Genomic DNA, 14,168 nt, shown 5'->3' on the forward strand with positions numbered 1-14,168 from the left:
TTCATCATTTTGATTTCTCTCAAAAATCATTTGATTAAAATTGGTGGGAATGAATTAGAGCAATGTCAATTTTTTTTAGCTTTCATTTCATGTGAATGCTTGCTTCTGTGATTTTTTTGACATATAATTAAAATTAAAATAAAGAACACAAGTTTCAAGGGTTGTATTAGTTACTAGAAAAACCTTCAAGGCTTTAGGACAACAATAATTCAAGTAGAAGCAGCGGTGAGGAATTTTGTAGAAATCTAGATGTATATGTTTAAAAACAAATTTACAAAATTAACCTTTTAAGTAACAAATTTACAAAATTAACCTTTTAAGTAACATCTTAGTGCCACTGCCCTTCTTTTCCCCTACTATATATAGAAAGGATGTAATGCAACTATACGTATATACAAGAAGAGAGTGGATCCATTTACAAAAGAGAAACAAAAGTTCTATAAAAGAAAAATAGGAGATACAAAAATGGAAATACATTGGATTTGGATTTTTGTTGCCACTTTGCTAGGATGCTACAATTTTGCTGACAAAATTGTGAGGAATTTGAATGTGTGGTATTATGATTTTAAACTGAGAAAGAAAGGACATCCACTACCTCCTGGTGACATGGGATGGCCTATTATTGGGAACATGTGGCCCTTTTTCAAACACTTTTCATCTAGTCACCCTGATGAATTTGTCAATGACATTGTTCTTAAGTCTCTTTCGTTTTCTCCCTACTTTTTTCCTTTTTCTTTTTCTTTAATCTTTTTTCTATAATAGTTGGTCTTACACCTTTGCTATTTACTTTCTTCGTTCATGTTTTCATTGCGCATGAAAAAATAATTTCACGCTTTTCTGAAAATATATGTCAGATAAGAAATCAAATATTTCTAGAACATCTATTTTAATTATTTAAAAAATGCACAGACCAATATTAACTTGTTGTTGATGTTTCAGATATGGACAAACCGTTATGTACAAGACACACTTGTATGGATTTCCAAGCATCATAGTCACTTCTGCTGCTATGTGCAAGAAGGTTATGACAGATGATGTGAACTTTGAGGAAGGTTATCCAAAATCGATCACTAAGCTAGTATGGACTAGATACCTAAGTGGTGAACATAGGTATTTTAAACGACTAGTCACTTCTCCTATCGTTGGCCAAAATACATTAGTTATGTACATACAACGCATTGAGGATATTATAATCGATAAGCTCGAAGAATTGTCTAGCATGAAACACCCTGTTGAGTTCCTTAATGAGATGAAGAATGTTTCCTTTAAAATCATCTTTCACATTTTTTTGGGATCTTGCGATCCGGTCATCGTCAATAAATTTGGAGATTCATTTAACGTTATGGCTGCTGGTATATTCTCTTTTATGCCCATAAAGGCACCTGGTTTTGCTTTCAACAAAGCACTCAAGGTTGGTTACTTCTATTTCTTATTCCTTTTATTTTCTCATTCTTCTTCTTCTTCTTCTTATGAATATGTTTGATGTCTATTATCACTTTGTATACCTAATTTAGGCACGTAAGAAGTTGGTCAAAATATTACAATCTATTGTTGATGAAAGGAAAGCGCTGCTAAAAAATGGGCAAATCGAAGAAAAGAAAGATCTTTTAGATATTCTTTTGGAAATAAACGACGAAAAGGGTGAAAAATTAGAGGTTGATGACATTATTGACTTTCTGATAGCGCTATTGCTTAGTGGTCATGAAACATTAGCAACTACTATGATGTGGTTAATTACATATCTTACAGAACATCCACTTTGTTTGAAGAAAGCCAAGGTAAATAACCTACTATTTTTTATTATTGAGAATTTTTTATGACAATCTGCACTTTTAATGAAATATATCATCATTGATTGTTTTTTATCATCACATTATTATTAAAAAAAAAAATTAATATATTCATTGTAAAAGAAACTTTAATAATTTCTAGACTTTAAAGTATTTTTGCATGGGAGAATATTGTGAGGTAATGTAGTTTTATATGGTATAATGATCTCAATTCTTCATTATAAATATATACTTTGTTTTGATAATGTATTTTGGTAATTTTTTAAAAATTAAGGGATGTCATGGGTATTTTGTTAAAGATAAATCTAGGGTATTTCAAATACAAAAAAAAAAATTGAGAATTTGAAATTTCTTTTTCGCCTTATTAAATGATAAATACAATATATAGAGGAATATAAAGGATTACTCGTATGTTTATTTGAGGTATACTGCATGATATGAACAAAAAAATAAAGAGAGTGAACAATATCAACCAAAATAAACCACCAAGCCCATACATAGAAAGAAAAAATAAAATAAAAATTAGTCTCCGCCCACCACAAAAACCACTAAAAGGACCAGCAGGGACATGTGCCGTTACCCATTTATAATGGGAGTAGAGGATAACCAAAATTCTTACCACAAAATAACATCTTTCAAGAGAAGAATATTTAACTTTGGTTTCACCATTCGTTTTGAGTAGGGATTTAGTTTTTAAATAAAATTTGCTGTTAAAAAAAAAATATTTAACATTGTCAACCAGTTGCTCAACATCCATGGACCTTTTAGAAAAAATAAGATTATTAGGCGCCTTTTAAATGGCCACACATTCAAAAAAAGTATCAATCACATCCGACAACATTTGAATGTCAAAACGATCTATAATTTTAAATTTGCCATATTGGTTCCCTTGACTTTTCAGAGAATTCGAATTTAACCCATATTTTTAAAAAAAATCAGTAAACACTTTTGGCTTTTTGCCCTAAAATTTGTGATTTATTGCTATAATTTTGAATATGAGGAGAACATGAATTATTTTGTGGTTAAAACTCACCATGTTTTAGGCTAAACATCTTTATTTTTGGGGAAAAAATATGGGTTGCACTAAAAAGTAAGATTGTAAAAAGGGAAGATTATTTTAGAGTGCGTAATAAAAAGGGAACCGAAAATGGAATTAAAGCTAACTTCTAAAGTCAATACACTATGGGGTGGGGGTTGCCTAATTTTTAATGGGGAAAACAACTTGCTAATATGCAATGATTCTATCAAGATTTTACTTTTCAATGTTTGAATTGTTTATCAAGATCTTTCAGGAAAAACAAATTATATTGTGTGCTCCTTATCACGTTGAATTTTGATGCAATCAAGTGCACCATATGTACAGTTAGGTATAGACTTTTGAATTCACATAGGATTAAGCATGCAGAGCACATTCTTCTGTTATGATACCATAACATTATTTAGAAAATGATTAAAATGAGCTTATAATTCATTGAATGCAGAAAATAGTTTATTTAATATGCCTAAGAGTAGCTAGATAATTAACTTTTAACTGCGTAACTTCATGCTTCCTGATAGACGTTTGGCAAGTGCACCAAATACTATCGAAGTAGTAAAAATATCGATCCCACGAGGACTGTTTTTAACTTCAATAATTCAATTTCGTTATATAATTAGGATGTGTAAAGTTTATTTTTAGTTTGCCACCAGGCAGAAGATTTGGTTTGATTTTATGAAATCAAATAAAAGAGAATAAAGATTTGATTAAGAAAATATGGAGAGAAAGATGAGATTAGACAGTCCCGTCGAATCCTCTAAGTTCCCCTAATTGGTCTACTGCACCTATTTGTTATGAATCCTTTTCTAATTTACGATGATTAACAAAATAGCCCTAATCAATCCCTTGAGTTAGGACCCTCTTCTTAAACTACAGCCCATAATTCCTTAGGTGGTCTAATAATTCTTGAAGGTTTTACCGAACGTTAACCTATTATCACTAACAAACGATTATCTATTCCTAGACTAACCCTGTTTATTAGAACAATTCAATTAGGTCTAAGTTGAAAGCCATGGTCAGTGGTCATTCATTCTCACGAAATCAAGTTATATGTGATCAAGATATAAAAAGCATTAAGAACAATTGAATTGAATAAACTAGAATTGAATTCATAAACAAAATAGAGTTTCACAGCAACATGTGTCAATTAGGGTTACAAAGATTCATCTCGGATCTAATCTCTAAGAGATTTAGCTACTCATAATCGAGTTTACAAATAGCATAATCAATGAAATAATTAAAACATACATGAATTGGTAAAAGGATGAAGAAATCGCCCTTCTAGCCGTCTCCGATGTCTCAAAATCGCACATTGCTCTCCAAAATCGTCACCCTTTTTCTTCTAGCTGAGTGCAGTATTTATAGAAGTCATGGGCCTGACCCGTCAAAATCGCGCCGCGCCATGTATATAGGCGTGCCGCGATTTCCCTCAAACAGGGAGGATGTAATTTTGCTTCAAAAATCGCAGCACGGCTTGAAATTGGCGTGGCGCGATTTCCTTCGAACAGACTTCAATATTTAAGCTTTTTGCACTCCAGAACAGTATAAATTGCATGAGAACTCTATCAAAATGTCACAATAAGTCCTAAAAATTACGTAATGACAGCATGTCATCACAACCCCAAACTTAAACCATTCCTTGTCCTCGAGGAATTTGCTTGCAACAGTGACAAACAACAGTAAAATAACAGTTACATGACAAAACGATAGTACCCAAAAGTTCATTCTCCTTCTAGCTAAAGATGAGCTAGTTTGACTTGTTCGCATCCACCAGTTCACAACTCCACGCATCAATATGAAATAGGGTTCTACCAGTCGACATGCAGGTCTACATATTACCATACGTTTGAAAAGTTTCTAAACATCAATCAAAGTCAATATCATTACACACTTTTGAGGTCTTTAGGGTTATAACGGGGCTTAGGTGAAAGGTGGGATATATTTGGATAAGTAGGCTACACAAAATTTGAGTTAGGCATTCCTACGGAAGTTAAAGCACAAAGTTCAATCCTTCATTCATTCACCTTGTGGAAATACAATCAATGCAAAGGTACTAGAGAACATTTTTAACATTTAGGGACAATCGAGTTTGAAGTTACTCGGATTCTCAATGTTTTGTCCCTTTTTCATCATTCAATTTCTTTTTTTTTTTTTGATACACCATTTTTGTGTGTATTTTGCATGACAATTTCCTATTTCTTTCATTTTTGTTCTCTTATTCTCTAGTACCCCCACCCCAAACTGAGTTGGTTGCAAATTCCAATAGCAACCCCAAACTTAATCTTTAGCAACATTCTACAATGCCTTAACTCAGAAAATACATTAAGGGACAAGTCCTAAAAGTCTCTAGGCTTGTAATGTAGTTTGTCACCGAACAAAAAGTTCTAATCCTACCGGCTCACAATTGGTTAAGAAAGGATAAATTCAACAAATTAAAACATGGTAGGCTTCAAAAAGGCTCACAGGACCAAGCACTTTTGCCTCAGTGTGTAATTGACAAAGACCAATCAATAATAGAGAAACAATTCAAGTTCTAGAAATGTAGTTGCATGGAAAACTAATCTAAATATAAGTAAATTGAAAAACAAATTTGGCAATGAACCTTATGGCTGAGATTTCTGGGAGTATGTGACTACCTAGCAACGCTGTACACTTCGCCTTTGAATCAAGTCACCCCTCCTTTAGAACTTTTGGAATACCGTTTCATCAAACAACTGTTACTAAACTGGAATAGGTCACATGAAACAAAACAAATTCATTAATAATAAACAAGTGCAGGAGCAATTACAATAGGGAAATAAGTTCAATGGACTTCGACATAAAAAGAAAATAAAGAAAGTACATCAAAAGAAAAATGACTGAAAATAAAATACAAAGCAGAAAATGCTAATCCATCAGTAGATCAGCCCATGTTCACATCATCATCCGAGTGTCCAGCCCCCGGTGTCCTCAATCCTTCAAAGATGTCATCCCCTTGATCTTGCTCGGTGGTATTGAAATCATCAGTGATTTCCCTCCTCATGCGCAGACCATACTCTTCTTGATGTGTAAAATATTTCTCCATGCGCTCACGGGAGCCTCCAAACCTCTCATAAGACCCACTAATCGGACCCATATGCAATTGAGCCTCCGCAGCAAACGCAGCTGAGAACCTAGGACGGTTCACCCACAGCTGGTCCGAAGTCTCATTCATCCAATTAGCTTGCACATGCATGAATTCCTCAAGCTTTGGGTGAAGAGGAGCATAACCCCCTTGGCTACTACTCCCTCCTTGCTCCATTTGTTGTTGCCTTGCTGCCTCCCTCTCTCTCTCCTTCATATAGCCCTCATATTTCTTCACAAATCCATCCATTACCGAGTCGGTGATTGGCTTCATATTGCTTGTGTTGAGATCACTATCATAAGCTGGCACAAGCTCTTGCTCACACAACCAATTAATTAGACTCCCATGCCCCAATTGTGTGGTGTTTCCGGTTGCTAGATCATGAAGACTATTGGCCAAGATGCGGCCAATATCTATAGGGTGCTCCTTGATGATGGCATAGGCAGCAAGCACCCTTTTGAGAGGAATTTCAGAAGTGCAAGATGCACTCTCAAGAGTCTGGACCAAATAGGACACCCACGCCTTGGGTATCGGCAGCATCTCTGCATAGGTAAGCATCCGGGACTTTTTCCAAGTCGACCCAGGCCTACACATGGTGGTGATGATCTCATCAAAGGTATCCTCCGTAATGGCAAATCTCTCCCTCCTCAATTTTTCCACCCAACACTCCTCCGGTGCTTGAACATTCAGCCATGCATTGAGAGCATCTGGGCTGAAATCAATATACTTTCCTCGAACAAAAGATTGGAAGGGTGTATCGGACACCCTTGCATTTGCAAAGAATTCGACGATCACCGTTTTGTTGTTTGCTTCGTCGATCATCTCATTCAACCTCGTCCACCCCCTCCTTCGTAATTCAGACTCAAAGAAAGGATACTTCACAAGCTTTATGAAATCAAACTTCCTCTCCCCTATGACTTCGAAACTCTTCATAGATTGATGGAACTCTTGGGCTTGGTCATTGATGAAATGGATGGCGTTTTCGGGTGTTTCGGATGCGGTACGAGGGCGTTTGGATTTGCTTGTGGATGGTTTTGGGTTGGTGGCTTTCTTTGAGCGGGTGTTCCTTTGGTTGGAGGCCATTTGTGGTTTAGGAAGATGGTGAAAGGGAATTTTGTGAAGTTTGGGAAATTTTGTGAAAGTTTGGTGAAGGATAATGGATTGGATGATGATTGGTGTGATGATTTTGTGATTTTGTAGTGTTTAGGAAGAGGTAAGGATGATGGAAATTGTAAGAAATTCGTGATTGGGAGTCTAGGGAAAATTTGGCAGAGTAACAGTAGGAATTGGAATGAGAAAAATGATGTAAAGGTTGGGTTTATATAGGCTGAGGGCCAAAATCGTGGCACGCCAAAGAATAGGTGCGGCGCGATTTTGTGGTAACGGGCAATAACGGCTACTTTTTGGTGGGTTTACAACGGTTGGATGGGAATTAGTGGGGGAGTAACGGTTAGATGGTTAGGGGAAGGTAACGGCTAGTTTTTATTTTTGAAAAACCACCCAAAATCGCGCCGCGCCTATTATTTGGCGTGCCGCGATTTTTGAGAAACAGGGGGAGTGTTTTTGCAAAATTTTGAAATCGCGCTGCGGCCCGTGATAGGCGCGGCGCGATTTTGCTTGTCTCAGGCTAAAAAATTTGATTTTTTTGAAAAATGCCTGAGTTCATTGAATTTTTGAAAAACTTTTGAGGAGAGAATCATGCAAGACATCAGTACCTTGCATGATTTTCTTGGCAGGAGGTATATTTGAACAAAAATTTTAAACTTTCCTGCCTTGTATTAAAAGAAAATAGAAAAAAAATATTTTTGTGTTTTTGTTTTTGAAAGCAATAAAATCATACCTGAAAATTAAACAGTGGGTTGCATCCCACCCAGCGCTTCTTTACCGTCACTAGCTTGACTGATGACGATCCCTAAGGATCAGTGGATGTCTCTCCCTCTTCATTGTTTGGGAGTCTTCTTTCACGGTACTGTTTCAGCTTTAGTTCCTTACTCTTGAAAGTTCCTTGTGCACCAGACTTCCTTAAATCCACAGTTTCGTCAAAAGGCTTGTTCCTTACCACCCCTTTGTCATAGTACCTCCTAACTCTTTCTATAGTTTCAGAGAAGATAGAAAGCATACACCATTGAAAAGTAGCCGGCCCATTACGCATTTCAAAGGGGATCTTCTTATAAGCAAATACACCACAAGGATTAGTAAAAGTAGTCTTAGGCATATTGTTCCAAGTTCCCAATCCCCCATACTTGTTGTCAAGGATGTCTCCTGATGATTGTTGTTGCATAAGTTCTGTGCTTGCTTCAAGTTGCTTGACACACTCTGTCACCCCCACATCTTCAACCACTTCCTTACTTTCAATAGGCTTAACAATTTCTCCTTCCATAGGTTGAATAGGTTGAGATTCAAGGGAGTTCTCTTCGACTGTTTCTTCAACAACGTCAATCCGGTAACACTTGTGGTTCTCATCTTGGTTCTTCATTGCCTCAAAGATATTGAAAACTACCTGCTCCTTATGGAACCTCAACATTAACTCTCCACGTTCAACATCAATCAAAGCACGACCAGTTGCAAGGAAAGGTCTTCCTAGAATGAGTGGCATGTCTTCATCTTCAGCCATATCTAAGACCACAAAATCTGCTGGGAACACCAAGTCATTAACCTTGACTAGCACATCTTCAAGCACACCAAAAGGATAAGAGATTGACCGATCAGCTAAAGTAATGGTCATTCTTGTTGGTTTTGGTTCCCCACACTTAAGCTTCTTCATCATTGAAAGAGGCATCAGGTTTATATTTGCTCCCAAGTCACATAAAGCTCTTCCAATGTCTACCGGTCCAATTGAACAAGGGATAGTAAAAGCACCAGGATCCTTCAGCTTAGGTGGCAGCTTCTTTTGAAGAATAGCACTACAATTTTCAGAAAGTGCAATGTTTTCATAATCCTTAGGCTTCCTTCGTTTAGTCAACAAATCTTTCATGAACTTAGCATATAACGGCATTTGATCAAGAGCTTCGCCGAAGGGAATATTCACCTAAAGTTGTGAGAAAAGTTGCATGAACTTCTTGAATTGACCTTCATCCTTTTCTTTCTTCTTCGAAAGGTGAGGGTATGGAAGCTTCACATATGATGGAATAACATGTGGTTTGTCTCCATCCTTTAATATTTGACTCTTCGTCTTCCTCAAGATTGAATCTTCATCAATTAACTTCTCACTTTTTTCTCCCTCTATTTTTTTCTTCCTTTCGTTTTCAACTTCTCCATGATCATTTTCTTTTTCAACTACACCCTCATCATTTTTTTCAACTACATCATTCTCATCCACCTCAACTACATCATCAACCTTCCTTGGAGCTTTTGGAACTAAAGGTGTCAAAACCTTTTTGCTCCTCAATTCAATAGCATTACAAGACTCATTCTTAGGGTTGTCTTTAGTGTTACCTGAGAATCCGCCTTTGTTTTGTTCAGCCAATTGCTTAGCTAATTGCCCCAGTTGAGTTTCAAGCATCTTCCTAGAAGCTTCATTGTTCTTTCTTTCAGCTTCTTGACTCTTCTTCATCTCTTCAAAGTTGCCTTGAGTCATCTTCATGAAGTTCATCATAGTTTCCTCAAGAGCTGATGGCTTCCTTTGTTGTTGTTGAGGAGGAGTGAGCATCTGAGAGTTCAAAACATTGTTATTTGAGTAGCTTAGATTTGGATGCTTATTGATGCCTGAATTGTAGTATTGATTCTGCCTTTGATAACCTCCCATGAAGTTAGCTTCTTCACTTGATCCTTCTGGAACACATTCACCGTTGGGATGTTCTTCACCATATAAGTCACACTTGACTGCAGCTACTTGTTGTTGCTTATGAGCCAAAGTGAAGCCTTGAAACTCCTTAGTTAGAGCTTCGATTTGTTTGTTCATAGCTGCTTGGTTAGCAAGGATAGCGGTTTGTTCACTCACCCCAAACACTCCTCGTTCTTTCTTCTTAGCTTGATCACGATACTCATTGCCAGCCATGTTTTCAATTAGAGCTTGAACTTCATGATCAGTTTTGCTCTTGAGACAACCTCCCGCGGAAGCATCTAAGAACATTCTAGTGTTTGGTGTTACCCCCTCAGTGAAGATTTGGAGGTATTGCTTCTCGGTGAACTCATGATTCGGGCATCTCTTAAGAAGTAAGTTAAATCGCTCCCAAGCATCATACAATGATTCACCTTCTCCTTGCTTGAAGTTAGAGATCTCCATCTTCTTTTCCCAATATTTAGACATAGGGAAATATTTCTCCAAGAACTTCAGCTCTAACTCTTCCCATGTTTGGACAGTCCAGTTTGGTATTGTTAGCAACCAATCTTTTGCTCTTCCCGTCAAGGTGAAAGGAAATAGCCTTAGTTTCTTTTGTGCTTCCGTCACGGTGGCTAGTTGCACACAAAACTCGCAGGTTTCAGCAAAGCGGCTCAAGTGTTCATGAGGACTCATAACTTCAGTCCCATCGAATTGCTTGTCCCTCAAACCGTTGAGGACAGTTGTCTTGATGTCGAAAGCTACGGGGTTAGCTGGTTGAAAAGTATGGGTCAGTTGACCGCGATGAGTGGCTAACCCGTAGTCTCCTAGCTTAGGTCTCGGTGGTATAACTCCTTCTTCTTCCATAGTTGCAGATTTAGGAGAAGAGATCGTTTCAGATTCAGTTGAGAGTGGCTCCGGTATTTGTTCTCGAACACCCGGTGGAACGGACTGAGCTAACCTTTGCGATCGGACAGCTTTCCGAAGTGCTCTTGCAGTCCTTTCAATTTCCGGATCGTACTCTAAGTCGTCTGAGCTCTGTTTACCTCGCATAAACAGCAAAATACCTTAGTAGCACTGCACAACGCAAAGTAATCAAGTGAATATGAAAGCAGAAAAATAAAAATTAAAAACAGAAAATTAAATTGCAAAAACCCTAAATTATAACGTAATTGCCTTGTTGAAATAATTCAACAGTCCCCGGAAACGGCGCCAAAAACTTGATAGACGTTTGGCAAGTGCACCAAATACTATCGAAGTAGTAAAAATATCGATCCCACGAGGACTGTTTTTAACTTCAATAATTCAATTTCGTTATATAATTAGGATGTGTAAAGTTTATTTTTAGTTTGCCACTAGGCAGAAGATTTGGTTTGATTTTATGAAATCAAATAAAAGAGAATAAAGATTTGATTAAGAAAATATGGAGAGAAAGATGAGATCAGATCCGTCGAATCCTCTAAGTTCCCCTAATTGGTCTACTGCACCTATTTGTTATGAATCCTTTTCTAATTTACGATGATTAACAAAATAGCCCTAATCAATCCCTTGAGTTAGGACCCTCTTCTTAAACTACAGCCCCTAATTCCTTAGGTGGTCTAATAATTCTTGAAGGTTTTACCGAACGTTAACCTATTATCACTAACAAACGATTATCTATTCCTAGACTAACCCTGTTTATTAGAACAATTCAATTAGGTCTAAGTTGAAAGCCATGGTCAGTGGTCATTCATTCTCACGAAATCAAGTTATATGTGATCAAGATATAAAAAGCATTAAGAACAATTGAATTGAATAAACTAGAATTGAATTCATAAACAAAATAGAGTTTCACAGCAACATGTGTCAATTAGGGTTACAAAGATTCATCTCGGATCTAATCTCTACGAGATTTAGCTACTCATAATCGAGTTTACAAATAGCATAATCAATGAAATAATTAAAACATACATGAATTGGTAAAAGGATGAAGAAATCGCCCTTCTAGCCGTCTCCGATGTCTCAAAATCGCACTTTGCTCTCCAAAATCGTCACCCCTTTTCTTCTGGCTGAGTGCAGTATTTATAGAAGTCATGGGCCTGACCCGTCAAAATCGCGCCGCGCCATGTATATAGGCGTGCCGCGATTTCCCTCAAACAGGGAGGATGTAATTTTGCTTCAAAAATCGCAGCACGGCTTGAAATTGGCGTGGTGCGATTTCCTTCGAACAGACTTCAATATTTAAGCTTTTTGCACTCCAGAACAGTATAAATTGCATGAGAACTCTATCAAAATGTCACAATAAGTCCTAAAAATTACGTAATGACAGCATGTCATCACTTCCATATTCTAAAAAGAGTATGGCATACTTTACAAAATAGTTAGAGGACAGTAAAAATGGCAATCAATCACTCGTTGTCTTTTTCTTGTAGGAAGAGCAAGAAGATATCTTGAAAGCAAGACCATCCTCGCAAAAACGATTTTGTATTAAGGAAACTAAAAAAATGGTATATCTCTCTCGGGTAAGAATATTAAGAAATGACCTATTGTCTATATATAATTCATGTTTTATTACAATATTACATTGCAAATAAAATATAATTCATTCTAGATAAAATACAACATAAAATGTTAGAAAATATTGATTTTTTTCCTACCCTAGCAGGTTATTGATGAAACATTGCGCCATATCAGTAACTTTTCAGCTTTTCGGAAGGCGGCAACTGATGTGAACATCAATGGTTTTTTAAAATCTCCTCCACTCTATTTCTTGTTATTTTCGGTTATTAAAAGGGAATAATGAAATTAGTATGTCTTTGTTAAATATTTTAGGTTATTTCATACCAAAAGGATGGAAAGTACTACTTTGGCTAAGAGCGGTTCATATGGATCCTGAGCATCATCCAAATCCGGAAGAATTTAATCCAGAAAGATGGAATGTAAGTAGGATTAATAATGTATAAGCTATTTTTGTATATAAATTACAAACCAATTTGAGTTTAACAATTACTAAGAGGATGATGAATATAGAAAGAAAAAAACCTTCATTAAACTTATTTTTGTTATTATAATGAATTTTCATCTTTGAATATTTTTTTTGTATATTTTTTTCAATTGAGTTATTGTGTTAATTGAGGTATGATGTTGATTATGTGCTTAGGATTACAACCCTACAACAGGAACATTTCTTCCCTTTGGAATAGGCTCGCGACACTGTCCAGGAAGTGACCTAGCCAGACTTGAAATGACCATATTTCTACACCATTTCATCCTTAATTACAAGTAAGTATTGTTTCTTTCTCACTTTATTTTTTATAAATCAATTTATACACTGATCATTCATGTTTCTAATTTATTTTTCTTTTCAAGGAGTTTTCATGAATATTAAAACTCTGTTTTGTTAACTTTTTCTTCTTAATTTTATAGGTTTGAGCGAATAAATCCAAAATGTCCTCTTACTTACATACCAGTTCCTAAACCAACAGACAACTGTCTCGCTAAGGTTATAAAGCTCTCCGGTGATCTTAAATTGTAATTCATTGAGGCATATATTTGCTTATAAATCAGACTTTGTCTAACATGCATAAATAAAATGGTTTTACATCATCCACAAGTATTTTTTTACTATTGGATCAATAAGTCATATCGTATCTCATTAAATTTAATTGTGAGATTTATTTATCAAGTGGTGAAAATTTGTTTGTGTATGATGCAAAACTTGTCTCACTTGTGCGAGATATAATTGACTTATAAGTCAACCTAGTTTGTATCTATAAAAAGCAATAAAACGATACATTTTTGTATTGTCGTGATGTCATCGTGATAATGTTTTTCGCTCTATGCAACTGATAGAAGTTTGGAAAGTGTACCAGATACTATCGAAGTAGTAAAAATATCATTCCCACAATGACTGGTTTTAATCTCAATAATTCAATTACGTTGCAAAATAGGATATATAAAAGTTCTTTTGTTTTGCCACTAGGCAGTTGATTGGTTTGATTGCAAAAAAGTAACGACAGAAAATAAAGTTGGTTTTTAAGAATAAGAGAGAGATGAGTTTAGGTCTTTCGAATCATCAATGTTCCCCTAATTGGTATACTGCACCTATTCTTATGAATGATTCTCTAGTTCCACGATAGTTAACAAAATAGCCCTAATCAATCCCTTGAGTTAGGACCCTCTTCAAGGATCGCAACCCCTAATTCCTTAGGTGGTCTAATAATCTTTGAAGGTTTAAGCACGTTAACCTAATATCACTAATAAAGGATTATCCATTCCTAGACTAACCATGTTTATTAGAACAATTCAATTAGGTCTAAGTCGAAAGCTAAGATCAGTAGTCATTCGTTCTCACTAAATCATGTTTATATTTGATCAGGATATAAAAAGCATTAAGAACAATTGAATTGAATAAAAACTAGATTGTCATTCACAATAAATAGAGTTTCACAGCAACATGTTTCAATTAGGGTTACAAAGAATCATCTCAGACCTAACCTC

The 14,168-nt window shown here is 36.0% G+C and overlaps 1 protein-coding gene across 3 annotated transcripts; it reads left to right on the forward strand.

Moving 5' to 3' along the window:
- Positions 1 to 381: 381 nt before the first annotated feature.
- On the forward strand, positions 382 to 13,531 carry LOC146897054 (beta-amyrin 11-oxidase-like). Of its 3 annotated transcripts, none has more exons than XM_085733899.1 (8): positions 383 to 698; positions 940 to 1,411; positions 1,515 to 1,778; positions 12,101 to 12,190; positions 12,331 to 12,409; positions 12,501 to 12,607; positions 12,829 to 12,950; positions 13,095 to 13,531. In XM_085733899.1, the coding sequence occupies exons 1-8, from the start codon at positions 466 to 468 to the stop codon at positions 13,201 to 13,203; spliced, it is 1,476 nt and encodes a 491-aa protein (XP_085590025.1). In that variant the 5' UTR covers positions 383 to 465; the 3' UTR covers positions 13,204 to 13,531. The 3 variants fall into 3 exon arrangements, with proteins under 3 accessions (XP_085590027.1, XP_085590025.1, XP_085590026.1); XM_085733900.1 differs by having other exon boundaries at positions 12,334 to 12,409; XM_085733901.1 differs by lacking the exon at positions 13,095 to 13,531 and having other exon boundaries at positions 382 to 698; positions 12,334 to 12,409; positions 12,829 to 12,954.
- Positions 13,532 to 14,168: the final 637 nt, after the last annotated feature.

This window comes from Medicago sativa, chromosome 8 (genome assembly GCF_051527215.1).
Source record: "Medicago sativa cultivar Bolivia chromosome 8, Bolivia_mono, whole genome shotgun sequence".
Lineage (NCBI taxonomy): Eukaryota > Viridiplantae > Streptophyta > Magnoliopsida > Fabales > Fabaceae > Medicago > Medicago sativa.

Bases quoted from the DNA above. Each gene is read 5' to 3' on its own strand.
- LOC146897054 (XM_085733899.1), top strand. From the start codon at position 466: ATGGAAATACATTGGATTTGGATTTTTGTTGCCACTTTGCTAGGATGC. The intron at 12,608-12,828 runs GTAAGTAGGATT...TTATGTGCTTAG, and splicing joins TTAATCCAGAAAGATGGAAT to GATTACAACCCTACAACAGG. The intron at 12,951-13,094 runs GTAAGTATTGTT...TTAATTTTATAG, and splicing joins CATTTCATCCTTAATTACAA to GTTTGAGCGAATAAATCCAA.